The sequence below is a fragment of the Octodon degus genome, unplaced genomic scaffold, assembly GCF_000260255.1.
Source record: "Octodon degus isolate 3935 unplaced genomic scaffold, OctDeg1.0 scaffold00164, whole genome shotgun sequence".
In the NCBI taxonomy this organism is placed as follows: domain Eukaryota; kingdom Metazoa; phylum Chordata; class Mammalia; order Rodentia; family Octodontidae; genus Octodon; species Octodon degus.
The window spans coordinates 1,074,126-1,091,578 of NW_004524740.1; the positions used below are offsets into that span (position 1 = coordinate 1,074,126).

General features: G+C 42.0%; 2 protein-coding genes across 2 annotated transcripts; one reads left to right on the forward strand and one right to left on the reverse strand.

The window, feature by feature from the left end:
- Window positions 1-635: 635 nt before the first annotated feature.
- Window positions 636-2,200, reverse strand: LOC101587128 (C-C motif chemokine 3-like). The gene is made up of 3 exons (XM_004642990.2): window positions 2,120-2,200; window positions 1,381-1,495; window positions 636-1,007 (listed from the first exon to the last, which is right to left on the reverse strand). Exons 1-3 carry the CDS (start codon window positions 2,193-2,195, stop codon window positions 917-919), a joined length of 282 nt encoding a protein of 93 aa, XP_004643047.1. The 5' UTR covers window positions 2,196-2,200; the 3' UTR covers window positions 636-916.
- Window positions 2,201-11,050: 8,850 nt separating this feature from the next.
- On the forward strand, window positions 11,051-12,921 carry LOC101582802 (C-C motif chemokine 4-like). The gene is made up of 3 exons (XM_012517328.2): window positions 11,051-11,344; window positions 11,888-12,002; window positions 12,601-12,921. The coding sequence occupies exons 1-3, from the start codon at window positions 11,269-11,271 to the stop codon at window positions 12,692-12,694; spliced, it is 285 nt and encodes a 94-aa protein (XP_012372782.2). The 5' UTR covers window positions 11,051-11,268; the 3' UTR covers window positions 12,695-12,921.
- Window positions 12,922-17,453: the final 4,532 nt, after the last annotated feature.

Sequence of the window (17,453 nt, forward strand, 5' to 3'; positions counted from 1 at the left end):
CTCTTTTCTGAAACTTCTGGGGAGCTGTTCACAGTGCATTTTTCTTCTCTTTCTCCCAGTAATGGTCTCTACTTTATTTACCATTTTTTAAAAGAAATGTTTTCCCATAACATCTGCACTGAAGGAACATGGGGGACCATGAAACATCTCACTTAACGGGGGGCCTCTGCACCTTGAAACAAGGCATGAAAAGCACTCAACTTTGAGAAAGGCTCCAAAATATTAGTAATGATTATTAAGAAAGTTGACATAAACACATACTTAGAATATTCACTTAAATATTCTGCTTAGGTAGTATCCATTGGAGTGGTGACTGTTCCCAGCACAAACATATCATGAGTTGACTTATCAATGTTAATTTCACTGCTCTAGAACTGTGTCTTCAGTGTAAAGTGGGGTTCCTCCGTGTCTCCCCTTTGTTTTCTTTCCCCAGATTCTTATATTTCACACCTTCCTAATTTTTTCTCTTATATCTCTTAATCAGTGGCTCTGAGTGGCTGGAAAAAAAAAAGCAGAATCAATGACACATTAATTGTTTAAAAAGTGCATTTATTATTTTGTCAGGCTAGACACAGCATGGAATAAAAACATCCAGGAAGCACATGTCCGTTTTGTGTCTGTGGTACAATGTCTGCCTCAAACTAGCTGGTGATAGATGCTCAACTGTCATCAAACATGATGAAAAAGGGAAAGAAGACCAGTGGTGAAGAAGATATCCTGAGATCGTTCATACAACTGGTCACAAACTCAGTATGAAAATAAAAATAAAATTAAAAAATTAAATATCACAAATAAATATTGACTTAAGTTAAAATTTCCCACAGGAGAGGTAGCCATTGCGGTCACAGGTTGTTTCCAAGATGTAGGTCCTTGGTCATCTTGAAGGTCTGTGGGTTCCTGGCTGCTTTTAGGCCACTCAGGCATTGAGCTCCAGATCATTCATGTATTCTTGGACCCAGGCCTCACTTGGATTTGCACAGACCTCCCGGCCTCTCTTGGTTTTAAAGCTGTGAAGAGAGGAAAGAAAGGATCAACCACTGAGGACTCCTAGGAGGGCCTTCTGGGACCACAGTGGCCCTCTCATCCCAGCCTGTGTCCTGAGTAGCTCAGGGATGCTTTGTCTTATGCAAGTCTAGACAGCCACTCCCAGAGACTCAGGGGCACCTCAGAGCATCCTGCCACCTTCTTCCTGTCCTCACCCTCCAGGCTGTAGAAGCCCTCCTCATTAAGTACCACCCCCTGACACCAAGTCAGGTCACACCTCTTGAGCATGAGGTCCTATGTAATTGACAGGGCAGGGGCTTTCTCGATTGGCTCTGCTGGCCCATCTGTGCCCTACCAGCACTGTTCTCAGCAGTGGGCAGGAGGGTTTACACTTACATGACCCCGGGCTGGGAGCACTGGCTGCTGGTCTCATAACAGTCAGCTATGAACTGGCGTGGAATCTTCTTGGACACATAGGTGAAGCAGCAGGCTGTTGGCGTGTCAGCACCCACTGAAGAGGAAGGGCAGAGTGAGCCAAGTCATGATTTACAAGGAAAAGCCAGCCCAGAGCTGCTCCTTTACAGGATAATGACAATGGCCTTGCTCCAAGTGAAAGCTAAAATACCAGTTAATGGCAGGCATTGGGCACCTTTGCCTAGAAATATGTCTCTCTTTTCATTTCAGCCTCTCCTTTGTAATGCTTCACTGTGGACTCTGCTTCTACCTATGTGATTTGGCAGATTATTCTCTTTCCTCATTTCTCTTCAGGGAATTTTATCTGGTTGAAGAAATCATGCCCCAGTGAAAAAAAAGGCAGGACCATCTCTTTTGAGACAGAACTCCAGCTAGTGAGTAGGTGACACCATGAGGACAGAACCAGACTTAGAGTCTGCCTCTTGCAAATTAGGTTGTTTAGGACCCATTTTTCTATCTCTATAAGATACTGCAACTGGCTCTCAGAGATGGGGACTAAGAGAGCAGCAGCCCCTTGTAAATATGAAAGAAAGGGATCAAGATGTTTTCCAGTCCTTTATGAAATTCTTTTTTTCCTTGGAGATCCTGCGGCCACAAGAAAAGACCACAAAGTCTCCTCATACCGGGGAGTGGGGACACCTGTGAAAACAGCAAATCTCACCTGATGCAGAGAAGACCTGGTGGCAGAGGGTCATGGTGCACAGGAGGGCAGTAAGCACAGCCATAGAGACCTTCATGATGCTGAGAGTCAGGGGAGTCTGGGCTCGAGTGTCAGCGGAGCCAAGAAAGGCCTGGGTACTTGGGGCTGTCCCTGTGCTTCTGGTGTCTCAGCCATCGTCTATGCCTTTTGTAGGCAGCCAGAGCCAAAGGGGAAATGCATTCTGGGGGTGACAAGGGAAAATCTGAAGCATGGTAATACTGTTATTTGAGCATTGCACAACTCAGTCTTTGGTGACCACAGGGGCTCAGGATATCCAAGAATAGTATCTCTGAGCTATGGGTCTGAGCTCTCAACTCGTGAGTTGCTCTGGTTTCTTTGGGGAAATGGTTTCTTTACGTGCAGGAAAGGGGAATGCGTTGGCTCAGGGCTGCTCTTAGCTGATGATTTCTCATAAGAGCTGATCTATAAATGACTTCTCTGTCCCTCTCTGTCCCATTTCTTCCCATAAAACCAAAACTCTGCTTTTTGAGGCCTCCCTAACCACAGGGGTGGTGTAGCTGCAAACAGTGGCACAGCTTTCCTGCTGGAACTGAATTAAGGAATCCCCAGATGGAGGAACAAGGAAGTGTGGCATCACACTTCACTCCTTTGTTCATTCATCAAACGGTCAAGGGGTCACCAGGGCACTGGGTTAAACACTAGCTTTAGATCATACAGATACTCTAGTCGCAGGTGTTAGTATGTCAAGACCTAAAAATATTTAGACCCACTCATGTAGAGAGAGTGTTTCTAGGAAAGTGTACTAGGGGCACAATCCAGCCAGGGAGCCACCTGCATCTCTTAGGATTCTGAAATAAGTAAACCCATTGTTTTTCCGTAAAGGTAATTATAAAGCAAATTGTGGCATACACCGAATTAGACTCTTCAGTTGAATGAACTGGAAAAAAATAATCCCCATGAAAAAGCAAGACAAAGAATTGCCCAAGATCAAGAATTGTGCAAATGTTTATAGTTTCTTCACAATTGTAGGATTAGGAAAACTAAAAAGCACTGAGAGTAAATGCTGTAAAAATCAACAATGGTTGTATTTGTGTAACAGATTTATAGGTGATTAATTTTTTTTTTCCTTTTTTGTTTTTTTCAGAGTTTTCTCATTTTATTAGTGAGATTCTATTACTGAACTTGTCGGTCACAAATTCTGTTTTAAAATGTTTATGAGCATCACTGGTCAAAAACTAACTTGAGAGTTGTTTACTTGGGCCGGGGAGATGGCTCAGCAGAATAAGGGCCTGAGTTCAATCCCCGGTTCTGCCAAAAAAGGCAAATAAAATAAAATGTGGTAGAGAGTTGTTTACTTGAATATTTGATAATTACACTAAAACTCTGTCTAGTGACCTTTGCTAGAATGAAATTTTGGTTTTTTTCAAGTATCCAAATAAGTTTTTTGGTTTTTTCCAAATAATTTTAAGAATATTGTATAATACCTACTTAAGCAATGCTGACCTCAAAGCAGTTTTTATATTCCTTTCAATGTGTAACTTCAGTGATATAAAGGTCTACAGTATCAGTTCAAGATAGGTTTTTCTTTTCTGTCCTTTATGTTACTATTTGATAGTTGATAAGCATATGCCACATTTTATAATGAGAAATTGTTTCAGTTCTTTAAATTTTTTAAATACTGACTTTATTTCACATGTATATTTTTGTCTCCTCGCCTTTTCAATTCCTGACCCCAATACTACTACTGTGCTGACTACATATTAATCCCCACCACCTACTTAAAACCCAGAGTTCCACCTTTAAAAATGAAACAGACATTGTGGACAACACGTTTCTGGCAACGGAACTTGGACACGTATCACACATGGTAGGGAAATTTCTCACATTGGACTAAATAGTTAAGAGAGGGAAAGGAGAAGAGCTAGGAAACATGACAGTGGCAAGCCATACAGTTATATGTAGAAGATGGGTAAGACAATGATCCTGAGAATCTTCAGAAGATTTTTGAATCTAGCTTTATACAAAGGAATGCCAGATATCAACTGTTAATGTAATGAAATAAAATCAAAGACGTTAACAAACTGCACAAGTATTTTGTTAAAGAGCTTGCCTTCACTGACACAAGGTATTTAACCACTTCCTTCTCAATCACCTGAAAATAATTTTTCACTTAATTGGTGAACTTGGCTGGCTTCTACTTTGGAAAGAGAAACATCTTTTTCTGATTCATCAGCAAAGTTTTTCTGTGGAAACTTGCTACCACATCTTGGGAGAGATTGTTTCCCAGGTATATTTAAGAGTGTTGCATCACCTTCCTCTTCCTCTCCCGACTCCACATCTTCCTCTACAGCTACTAAGTGCAGTGTATGAATATGTTCAGGGACTCAACCACCCTCCAACCATAAAACTTCAGGTGGTCAGGCAGGCCAGATAGCTCAGTAGACTAAAGCACCTGCTTCAGCAGAACCCAGCAGCCGGGGTTCTATCCCCAGTGAGCCATGCTGGCCCTGCCCCTGGGGCACACTGAGATGGTGATTGAGACAGCGCTTGGAAGGCTGAAAACAGGAGAATCACTAGGAGTGCGATCTACATAGTGAGACCTGTAGACCCTGTACCAAATACATAAAAAAAAGATGAAGTGAAGGCTAAGAACACTCATTATGAGAAGGAAATGATCTATAAGGAGATGGAGAAAGACTTCATTCAATGGATGAATTTGATTAGATCATAAAGAATATGCATAGATTGGGTGGGAAGTAGAGGTCCAGGTGATGTGAAGTAACAGGGGGGACATTATGGAAAAGGTTTTGGGGAATATGGATGATGGAGCTAAACTGGAGCCAAAACAAGTAGGGCAGGAATTCTCCTCAAGGGAATTACAGCAGCCAGGTTGGGTATAGAAGACACTAAACATAAGCAAAGAAAGATCTCATCTTGGGAATCCTGTCCTCCCAACATGTCTTTAGAGCTACAGTTTGAAGAACACACAGGCTCTGTTTCCACCCACCCCGTGATTGCTAATGCTGGCAGGAAGGCAGGTGAAGCAAAGGCAAGACCAAGGGCACTCAGTAGGGGGGTTCACAGTGACTGTGGCAGCCAAATGTCTTCCTGTATGTCTACCAGTTCCCAAAAAGGAGTCACTGTCACTTGTTTTAGTAGGAACAACTTTTCAGATGATGATCTCTCCTTAGCCACATTCTCTGTCCCCAGCCATTCATTCATGGCCCACATATATTGTATCTCTCATTTATTTTTAAATAAATTTTATGGGGACTCTTTTAATACACATGATGATCACATTCACTATAGGAAATCTATACCTGTACATAACACATCTTCATTCTTCTATCCCCCATTCTCAACTCCTCCCTTCCAACCCTATACCCCTTCTTATTTGCAAACCTTAGCTTCCATTTTTCTTCTTTTCTGTTTGTTTGTTTGCTTGCTTGCTTGCTTGCTTGCTTGCTTGCTTTTGCTTTTCCCTTCCTTCCCTTCCTCCTCTCCCCCCCGCCATCACTAATTTCTTAGGAAAGTACTTTCCTACTCATGATTCAGTTTCTAAATTGGTGGAGGAGAGAAGAGGAAATGGAAACTGCTGAGTTAACCACTTTTTCTGGTACTGTCTATGAGTTCCTTCCTAGATTACAATAATTACCACAGCGTGAAACAAGTCATCTATGCAAACCTTTCTTCAAGAAGTAAGATGATGTCTTGTTGATGTTAAATACAGACCGTGTCTTCTTAGTTGATCCTAATTAACCAAATTCTGGCACCTGATGATCATAACATGAAGAATCCCCCTACCATGTCTCTGTTTATCACAATGTTGCTCTCCTCCGTAGAAGTGATTTATTGAATGTATGATTCTTAGTGTTTATCTCTTTGTAAACTTTTCTCCATCCTGTCCCATCTCCTACATCTGTTCAATCACCAACTCTCATTTATATTTGCTGTTGTGAACATCTACCAGTCACTCTCTGCTGCTGTATGAGGTGAGTCTTCAGTTTTAAAGATAGCCTCACCTTCCATAACACCTAAAGTGACTTTTCTAGAGTATGAATTGGTTCCTTTCTACCTCTACTGATGCTCTTCAAATCCTCTGCATTGTTTCCAGCAGGAAATAGAATCTTCCCTATGATACGACTGTGACTATGCCCCGACCCCACTCCACCAACCTCTTTGGTGTTGCAACTTGCCTCCTTTAGACTTCCTCAAAACCCTCTGAAGCGTTTACAGTTCCCTAAATGCACAAGACGCTCTCCTGTTTTTAACACCACTGTATCAGCCTGGCAAAGCAATTTTCCCTTTTAACAAACCACAGAGCACAACCGAAACATGCTAGGTATGAGCGCATGCCATGGATGCCTCAGGAATTAATACTGTAAGCAAATGATGAAAACCACTATTTAATTCCCCAAATTTTCTAACAAGCAAAGTCCATGGATTCTGTTAAAAATCATGTGAAATGCAAAACCAAAAGACATTTTATGTCATCAAAATGAGACTTTGCCTGGTGAGCTTTTAACATACATTTATAATAAAGTACATTTCCCTTTCTAATGTCCTTACCCTCTATAGCAAGACTTGCTTGGTTTTGTTCTAAATCTACTGAGTATCATCAGTGTGTTCTTCCATGAGTCACTTACCCTCTGTGTTTCAGTGCCTTCATGTACAAAGGGAGATCATAATAGTACCTACTTTAATGGGCTCCTGGGAGGATTACATATAGTAGTATCTATGAAAGCCCTAAAACATTATTGACTCACAATAAATGCAGTATTAAGTATTAGCTGCTTTTATCATGATCATTTACATTTTTAATTAAACATTTTAAATCAAACATAAAAATTGTATGTATTTATAGTTATATCATGATGCTTCGCTTTGTTTTGATTTATTTAAGATATGGTCTCACTATGTAATTCAGACTGGCCTTGAACTCACTGTGTAGCCTAGGCTGGGATTGATCTGCAGTGATCCTCCTGCATTAGCCTACCAACTTCTGGGATTACAGATGTGTCCCACCATGCCCAGCTGCCATGTACTTTATGTACTTTATTATATATATAGTGTAGTGTTCAGATTAGGATATGTATGTCCATTTTTTTATTTACCATTCTTTTATGGTAAAGACATTCAAAACTCTTTTTTCTAGATATTTTGAAAAACACGATACATTATAACTATCTGCAGTCACCCAACATGCTGAAAAACACAATACATGGAGTTTGTAATTTTAAAATGCATAAGAATCTTGGGTTTTGACTGAATGACTAACCCCACACTCAATCATTTTTCATATCTGAGTTCAAATTTATAATAGAGAAAAGGTTAAAATAGTTTCAAGGAATTGACTTAAATAGCAGAATGGTTATACAAATTTGAGGGCCAGTCAAATAACTCAGTGGATTAAAGCACCTGCTTAGGCAGACTCAGGGACCAGGGGTTCAATCCCTGGGCCTTCTGTGTTGGCCCCGGCCTGTTGTGGTGGCACGCGCCTGTAATCCCAGCACTTGGGAGGCTCTAAACAGGCAGATCACTAATAGTCTGATCTCCACAGTAAGATCCTGTAGGCCCTGTACTAAAAAAAAAAATACAAATTTGATATGTCCACACAAAGAAATATCGTGCATTCATTTATGCTATTTTGAGTAATATTTGAGGTTTTAGTAGCATGTGCTAATTTAAATAACAAACTATGCCACATTAATCCAAGAAATAACATTGAATTCTCATAGTAAAATATAAAGCAAAATACAAAATGGTAAAGTCATTTTTGTTTATTTATAATTTCCTAGATTTTCTCAACATACACTATGTATAATTTATATAAAAGAAAGCACACTAATTTTTAAAATATTTAGGCCTCACATGTTTTTGGAAGTCTTTCTAAACGAGTCTTCACTTTCACTATCTAAAACCATGAAAACCCAACATCTGACACAGTGCCTGTCACATAAGACTTAATAAAGTTTTGAGCAATTATTTTTCCTTTTTGCTTGAGCACTGCCTATAACCTGCATGGAAAAGACTAGAAACAAAATAAAAGCACTATTCAAAGGAAAGTGCTTCCTGAAGAATACTGAAAATGTTCTTGAACCACCCTATGCCAGAGAGGCTTGCAATTCTCTTTGAAATTTAACATTCCCTTCCATTCTTTTTTTTTTTCCCCACAAAGGAACTTTTTTTTTTTTTTTTTTTTTGTAGCGGAACCAGGGATTGAACTCAGGCCCTTGTGCTTGCCTGGGAAGCACTTATTCCACTGAGCCATCTCCCTGGCCCCTAAAGGAACATTAATGGGAATGTTTATAAAAGTATTTTTTTAATGGCCAAAGCAAAGACTGTGGCCTGTGACAAAGGTCCATTGTCACTTTAAGAGAAGGAAGCTGGCTGGCTTGGTGGTCACAGTGTGGCAGTCCTGATGATGTCTTCTTCAATCAGCTCAGGGCCCTGGGGTCACCATTCCCATTGAATAATTGTGTAGTAATCCTTTCAATTCATAATTCAATTTCTGCTCCCATTATTTAAAAGTGACTTGGAGACTATACTGGAAAAGCCACAGGTATTGCCTCTTCTTGGCCTATGATCTTGACATAATGACTGTGTGTTGCAGCTCACTTTCGCTTTCCATTGTAAACATGTTTCCTCGAGTGATTCTCTAGCTGTAGATATAGCAGCTCTGTGAGGCTGGCGCTCTTGATCTGGCACCTGGGGGTCTCCTCAACATTTCTGAAGCTTAGCACTGAGTTAGAGGAGGCCAGGATGTCTATATGGATGCTTCTGTTCCCATAGCAGTTCTCTGCTCTCTTCTGAGAGGCTATTACAATCAGATACATGTATAGCAGACAGTTTATAGTCAAGTTGTTGTTTGTTTAGCAAGCAATAATTAAGCCTGCACCTGATCTTAGCCACAAGGTTGAAAAGCAATAATAATTAAGCTTGGCTGAGTGGAACACACATGTAATGCCAGCACTCTGAAGGACTGAGGACGAAGGACCAAAGTTTTGAACCCAGACTGAGAAATTTAGTGACCTATTGAGATCCTGTCTTAAAATTTAAAAAAAAAAAAAAAATTTAGAAGGGATAGGGATGTAGTCCAGAGAGTGAAGGCCCTGGGCTCATCCACAGTATTACCACTAAGACACAAAAATTAAATGAAAAGGAAGCTCTGCCTCTAGTTACTGTTTAAGCAAGACCTTGTGTCAGTCCATGCCTTGTTTTCTCCACATAGTACATGAAGGCAGCAACTATTTTGTGAGCTAAGAGGCACAATCAGGTCTCATCTAGAATTCTTCCCTATTCTTCTCTGAGGAGCCTCTCTTCAGAATGAGACACTCACTGTTCAGAGGAATCACCCATGCATCTGTCATTCCCTTGATAGCCCAGGCAGATGTCTTCACCATCCCTCAGGATATTAGAAATCTGCACTGGTGGCTCATTGTGATGGAGTCTCCTCCTTAGCATGGAGGGAATTTAGACTTAACTCAGAACTACTGATCTTCAGCTGAGGGATAACCTTCTTCAACCTCAAGTTCCCTGTTGATGTTTCTACCACTGGCATGCAACTTAGTTTATTTCACCTCATGAGACAGGTATTGCTGTCACTCTCAACACATTCTTAGAGTATGGTCTCCTACAAGGAGGGCTTCATGCATCTGTGTCTGCATTGACAAGTAACAGATGACTAGAAAGCTGGATTGAGTTGGAATGTCATGGATAACCAGGTCTGTGTGGAGTGGGGATGTAAGACACATACATCCTCCTCTGCTTACAGCCATTGCTGTGAGGCATGCAGATGAAACTTTATAAGAGACCGTGTGAAAGGTCAGCATATGTGCTACCAGGCATGACATAACTCTAAAGTTGGAATAGGGGTCTTGGGGAAGATCAGAATATTTGAAACAAATCCCATACTGAGAAAAGGGTGAGAACAGAAAGAATAGAGGAAAGAAGCCAATGAAGTCTCTGTGTGTGTTATGATGTAGGATGAACTTGTACCTTAGCAACCTGACCTGGAAATGCCCCAGGATCCTGCTCTGACCCCTCCTGTACCATAAATTGAAAGCATCTAGGAGGACTGAATCCCTCTTTGTGCTCTTCTATTTTCCTTCTCAGAGCAGAAAAGGTTCAACTACGAGGTTTGTGATGAATAGGAAGATCAAAGAAACTGCCCTAAAGGCGAGGGAGATAAAAGTCCAATCATTTAAATTTCCCTCATTTGCACTATTCCATACACTAATGTGGCCCAGGTTTTGGTATCATTTCCTTCCTCAATCGGCCACCAGCAGCTGTGAAATCAGCCAGGGATTACAAGGACATGAGGCATTCTGTATAGAGTGGTAAGGAAACACCCATATTATCTCTGTAATATAGATACATTCATCTCTAGCTAGTCATCTTACTTGTATACTAGAAAAGCATGTTTTCTTGACTTGATTCTTACTGATTTCTTTCTCCTATTTTCTTATCAGCCCAGGAAAATACCCTGAAGTCTTTATTTCTTTTCCATTCCTACCCTGTTCTGGGAGAGGCAAAACAAACTTCTCTCCTGAACGCAGTCCTGACAGATGGTCCTTGTGTACAGAAGGGCACATAGTAGTCAATGGTTCCCCCCTATGGTCACCTTCTATGTTTGTTCTAGAGAATACAGCTAACCTGAAAGACTAACAGGAAGCCACCAGGTTCTGTTTGTGGCAATCATCAAGAATAGTTTGGTCATTTTCCACCGGGCCTTGCTAGCAGGTGTGAACTCACATTGCCTCTTAGACCTCAGGTGCTTACCTCAGTCACTGTCATTGGTCTACCACTTCCTCTAAGGCACAGCCCACTTCTGCCCTCCAACTCCCTCCCTCCTCTTTCTTCCATGATGACATCGTCCTGAGAAAGAGAAGTAGCATGGAACTCTTCACTTTCAGCCAGCTGAAGTTTCCTTATTTGTACTGTGACTTCACTGCTACTGTGGAAATCCCACTTATCTCCCTATGCCTCCACCACTGTCCCCAGCTTCATAGTCCCTATAAAGAGGGGTTCCAAACTCAGATCAGCACAAGACACAGGACCTGAAGCTCTTCTCAAGCTCCTCAACTTTCTGAGATCTTCAGTCTCAGCTCACCCAAGCTTTTCTCTGCAGTCTTATCTCTACCTTCACCATGAAATTCTGCGTGACCATCCTCGCTCTCCTTGTGACCGTGGCTGCCTTCTGCTCTCCAGTGCTCTCTGCACCAAGTAAGTCCAACATTTCCTATTATTTTGTGAGCTAAGAGGGAGTCAGGGTCTGCTCTTTCCCTGGGGCTGGACTCACACAGGATCGGGGGAGGGAACAAATGGAGGCTGAGAAGATTTCTAAGGAGTTCACTGTTCAGTGCAGAGTCTAGGAGACATTTAGTAATACCCAAACTTTCATATTCCTAGGAAGGACAGCCAGGAGAGGACAAGGATGGATTAGAAGTCAAACTATTGAATTGACTCTATGTCTGATTACTGGTTTAAGCTTGGTTAAACCTTTCATGACTGAATCAACCTTAGTTTCCCATCAATAACACAAAGACAATGAGACATGTTCTGAGTCTCAATCCAGTTGCAATCTTGTAGAATTCTCTCTTGTCTTCTCTGAGGATCATTTATCTACATAAGTGGGTATGAATTACAAGGAACTATATTAGGGGTTATTGCGGTGTCACAGGAGTGTTCCGTGAAAATCCATAGCTAGAAGCCAATATGAACAGGTCCCATGCAGAGTTTTGATTTCACCCTGACTTTCCCTTCCAGTGGGCTCAGACCCTCCCACAGCCTGCTGCTTCTCTTTCACCCAGCGGAAGCTGCCTCGCAACTTTGTGACTGATTACTATGAGACCAGCAGCCTCTGCCCCCAGCCAGCTGTGGTGTGAGTATCTATCCTGGGGGTGCTCTGGTAGGCAAGGGTGAAGGCAGGATTGAAAAGGGGCCAGTTGGGAACAGTGGGTGATCAATAAAAGAGGTGGTTCTCAAGCTAAATCCCTGCCAAGAGCCATAAAGAAACAGATTATAAGGTCACTATTTGAGTCATGAAACAGGACAAACTGGTGACAGAAGAATAGAGGGTTCCTGGAGAAGACTCGAACCACAGGGCAGCAAAGTGGGAAGTGTAAAAATGATTACATGAAATGTGGGTGCATTTTTCAAACCATGTTAGAAAATTTAAAATAATCACTGTAAGCAGTGGTAGGGAATGAGGAGATAAATTTATATTGATTGTAAGACTCATTGGTTCCTAATCTAGGAGCACTTTAGGGTCATAGCTCAATCCAGGGCAGGAAGTCAAGGGAGCCTGGCTTCAGTGCCTCCAGGAAGGGGCCCATTCACTAGAGCTATCCAACTTGAGCTGGGGCCAAGCAAAGGCAGATGTCCAGGACTAGGAAGGAATAATAGCAGATAATTTCAAAGGCTCTATTAGAAAAATAAAAAAAAAAAAGATTCTAATCTGTCTCCTTCTTGTTCTACAGATTCCAAACCAAAAGAGGCAGGCAAGTCTGTGCCAACTCCAGTGAGCCCTGGGTGCAGGAGTACGTGGAATACCTAGAGCTTAATGAGGCATGATGACGTCAAAGAAGATCAACTGAGCCGGATAGTTCTCAATGAGATGTACTTTATTATCCATGCTCACAGTGTGTCTCAGTAGTTCCTGCCCCTTGTCATGACTTTATCTTTAGTATGTGCTTTGCTACTGGGTTCAGTGTTATTTTAATTATTTATGTTTGACAAAAGGACACATGTCTCCTATGGGGATGGTCCATCATCACTGTTTCTCTGCTATTGTGGACACATGGATGATGCATTCAATTCGATGCATGTTCATAATAAAACCTTTTTTAAATGGAAACACATTGTCTTGGATTTTAATTTTATTTGGCTGGAAGGAAATTGACTGGTTCTATTAGCAGAGACAAATTACAGTTCCCAAAAATGTCGAGTCCCACTCGACAATGGGAGTAGGGAGGGTGGCTGAAGGGAGAGGACCAGACGCTCTTCAGGCAAAAGGTGAAGTTCTTTATTCTCAAAGAGTTTTTATACAGTCGCATATGAGGTTACATGAGGTGAAGCTAGTATAATTTGAACTCAGAATTTTTCTTGCTACAAATACCAGGTGTTCTTGTTTATACAGAGAACTCGGGAAGAAATCAAGGCCGAGTTCTTCTTGGCAGATCTCCCATTCATGGCATATTCTTGGAGGTCATGGAAGGGACATGTTCCCAGCTACAGGGAGCAGTTCGGGGGTGTCCCCACCCTTGCCTTAAAGCAGGCAGGGGCACCCCTCCTGCTCTCCCTGCTGGTGACACTGTTCCCCACACAAAAACAATAAGAATGAGTAATTTATGCTCTAGGAGCTTAGTCTTAAAACATGACCTCACTTAGTACTTTCAATAAGAATTTTAATGCGCTTGTGAAGTAGGAGATTTTGTCCTTAATGTACAGGTAAAGAAATAGAAGCACAGAACATAGCCCTATCTATGAAATGATGACTCAAGCCCTAAGGTTTATCTCTAACATTTCACAGGAAAACTGTTAACTGGGGTGACAGCACATTAGAAGAGAAAGAGGAAGTGGTTCAGTGTCAGAAAAGTGACTCTACATCTTTTTATCAGAGCAGCATTAAGAAAATCATCTTGCCTTATGCAACTTCAGTTTTCCTACCTGTGACATGTGGATAGGGCTGCATTGAGGTGATGTGCAGAGCACCCAGAAGCAGAGTCCCTGTAAGTGTCTTACCCTCCCTCTCTGAGTCTCAGCATCTACCCTCTCAGGGCGATTGAAGATCAGATTCATTTATGGGTCAACACTCTGAAGCTCAAAGCGGATGTGAAATGTCATCATACAGACAGGAACATGGGCATTTGGTTTGATCCAGAAGTGTGGCAGGACTAACCTAAAGCCTACTTGGTCTTTGCAATCAAGATGTAATATTATGTGGGTCAGAAAGAATGCAGCTCTCAGTGGAATAATATGTACAATATAGCTTCAATTCTGGAAAAATAGAACCAGAGTATGTTACATCCAGGGGGAACCCTCAGGTTACCCAGTCCAATCCTCCCATTTTGTGGAGACTGAGTTTCAAAGACTTGGAAATAACATGCCAAGTGCCTTTTATCACCTGTGTGGCAAAGCGGAGCTCCAGCTAGTATCCTTTCCAGGGCACCTTCCCTATCAACTCACTTCTGTGGTCCTGTCCCCAACCACAATTTTCTGGTTCCCAGAAAGTCCATTGAGTAAGATGAGTAAGGAGGAGACTACCTTGAAAATTATTTGAGTGTCCTTAAGTTTTATGCAAAAGCAGAACTGGGGTCTGCTACTTCTCTGGGCCAACAGACACCGTTCCCTTCCTTAACCTGCCCTCTGCCACATCATTACTCCAGAGGCCCCTAGGGTCCTTTAGATTCTTCAGCCACAGAAAGGAGGATGTGAGGGACACAGCTGATTCAAAACAGGTGTGAGGAGAAGCCAACAGCAAAGAACCTGCTTGATCTCAGCCTCTTTTTCATTTGTCTAGATCTGAGATGCTGATACATTAGCTACCAGACTGAGTGTCTAATAACATTATGATTATTTCAAATTTAAAATTCCAAAAAAAAGCCAGGCTGGGGAGATAGCTCAGTAAAATAAGCACCTTCCTGGCAAGCACAGGGTCCTGAGTTCAGTCCCCCATACCACAAAATAAATAAACAAATAAATAAAATAAAATAAAATACCTCTACTCGGCCAGAAGTCAGAAACTTAGTTCTCTTTGCCATCTTGCAAGATGGTGGGTGAAAAAACTGAGAAGTCAGACACTAAAGAGAAGAAACCTCAAGCCAAGAAGGCTTCTGACAGTGGTACTGGTAAAAAGAGGAAGGTGAAGGCAAAAAAAGTCCAAAGGGGCAGCCCCACTACAGCCAAAATCCTATCCTGGTTAGAGGAATTGGTAGATATGCCCAATCTGCTATGCATTGCAGAAAGGCCTTATACAAGAGGAAGTACACAGTTGCTAAATCAAAGGTTGAGAAGAAAAAGAAGGAGAAAGTTCTTGCTACGATCACAAAACCAGTCGGTGGAAACAAGAATGGAAGTACCTGGGTAGTTAAGCTGTGAAAAATGCCTAGATACTACCCTACTGAAGATGTGCCCCAAAAGCTGTTGAGCCATGGCAAAAAAACAAAAAAACCTTCAGTCAGCGTGTGAGGAAACTTCGAGCTAACATCACTCCGGATACCATTTTGATCATCCGCACGGGGCATCACAGAGGCAAGAGAGTGGTCTTCCTGAAGCAATTGGCCAGTGGCTTGCTATTTATGACTGGGCCTCCTATCCTTAATCATGTTCCTCTATGAAGAACACACCAGAAACTTGTCATTGTCACCTCTACAAAAATTGGTATCAGCAAAGTAAAAATCCCCAAACACCTCACTGATGCTTACTTCAAGAAGAAGGAGCAGACACCAGGAAGGCGAGATCTTTGACCCCAAGAAAGAGAGATACCAGATTTCAGAGCAGCACAAGGTGGATCAGAAAGCAGTGGACTCAGATTTTAGAAAAAAAATCAAAGCTGTTCCTCAACTCTGGAGCTACCTGTGATCCGTTTTTGCCCTGACAAATGGAATTAATCCTCATAAATTAGTGGAACCTCATTACATAACTGATACATTAAAAATAATAAAAAAATAAAATTCCCCTACTCAGTAATACTAGTTACATTTAAATGCTTGATAGTTAGAGGTGGTAGTGGCTACCATGTTGGAGCCACAGCAAAAAAACCCTTCAGCAGCATGTGAGGAAACTTCAAGCTAACACTCCCAGCACCATCTTAATCATCTTCACCAGTGGCTACCATGTTGTCCAACCATGTTGGACAGTGCAAATGTAGACTTACCCATCATCATGGAACGTTCCATCAGATGTCCTCCCTTCAGAACATTATCAAGACCTACAGAAAGCACTGAGAGTATGTGTTGGGGTAGCCTAGAAAGTTCAATCATACATTTGAAGAAAGATGTACAACTATATTCTAAGGGGGATAGGTTGGATGAGAAAATGGGTGATCCCCATACCTAGGACAAAATATAGATCACTGTAGTAGGCTGAATAATGTCTTTCAAGATGTTAACATCCTAATCCCCAGAACATGTAAACATTACTTCATGTGGCAAAAGGCATTGAGCAGATAGAATTGAATTAAGTATCTCAAGCTGAAGAGATTAGTGGAGCATGCCTTATATGTGTAGACATGTGTCTTTATAGGGGAATGTGGTGGATATCTAACTGGTGGACAGCTTCTTAAATCCAGCTGAATCAAATTACCATGGTGCTGGGTGCAGGAGGCTCACCTGAAGGTTGTTGCCAGCAGTATAAAGGCAGAACAGGAGAAGCTGCTAAAATGCCATTTGGGATGCTACTTGGAGAAACTGTTGGGGCTGTTGGAAGCTGCTAGTTCTCTTGGGCTGTTCTCCTGGAGGACCTTGTCATGCTGGCTTTCCTGATGAACTTTGGAGAAGCTTGAGTCCTCATCTTGAGCATCGATTCCTGGCTCTGGAGGGGAAGATGATGCACTGCTCAGCCTCATGAAGCTTGTTGCATTGGCTTTCCTGATGGGAACTCAGTTTTCCTCATCTCTGGAGGAGCTCTCTGGAAACCTCATTGTTGCTGAGAATGGCTGTGATACTCTTGGGGGAGCTCTGGTGCTTACCTTGAGCGTTGCTTCCTAGCTGCAGTTCAGATCCCTGTTTGCTAGCACAGATCCTTCATCCCACTGGCATGGACTTCCTAGCTTCCACCACTGACCCTTGGGCCTTTCCAGCACATACCCATGAAGTGGGCCTGCATGAGACTTTGTTGGAGGCTTTAGGCCTCCAGTTGGACTGGTGGGAGGCATTGTTATGAGCCCTATGCTCTCAGCTGGATTCTTCAGTATTTAGTGTGGATAGATTTCCTTCACTTGTACTATATGATTCTTGGATGATTCATTATAAAATACTATCATAAAACATGATTTGTACTATATTGTTCACCTTTCAAAGACTCCAAACCATGACAAGGAAGAGGGAAATTTGGTGATAGATGAGAAGGTAGCAACATGACAACTGAGGCAAAATGCTGGATTGCTGGCTTTGAATATAGAGGAAGACGCTTTGTGGTGCAAGAATGCAGCTAGAAGCCAAAGAAGGCAAGGAAATGGTTTCTTCCTTGAGTCTCCAGAGGGTGTGTAGCCCACTGAAACTACTTTCAAACTTCTGGTGCCCAGAAGTTGAAGAGGACAAATTGTGTTGTTTTGAGACCCCAAGTGTCTTAGCCACTTTCCCACTGCTCAGACAAGATACTTGACATCCAT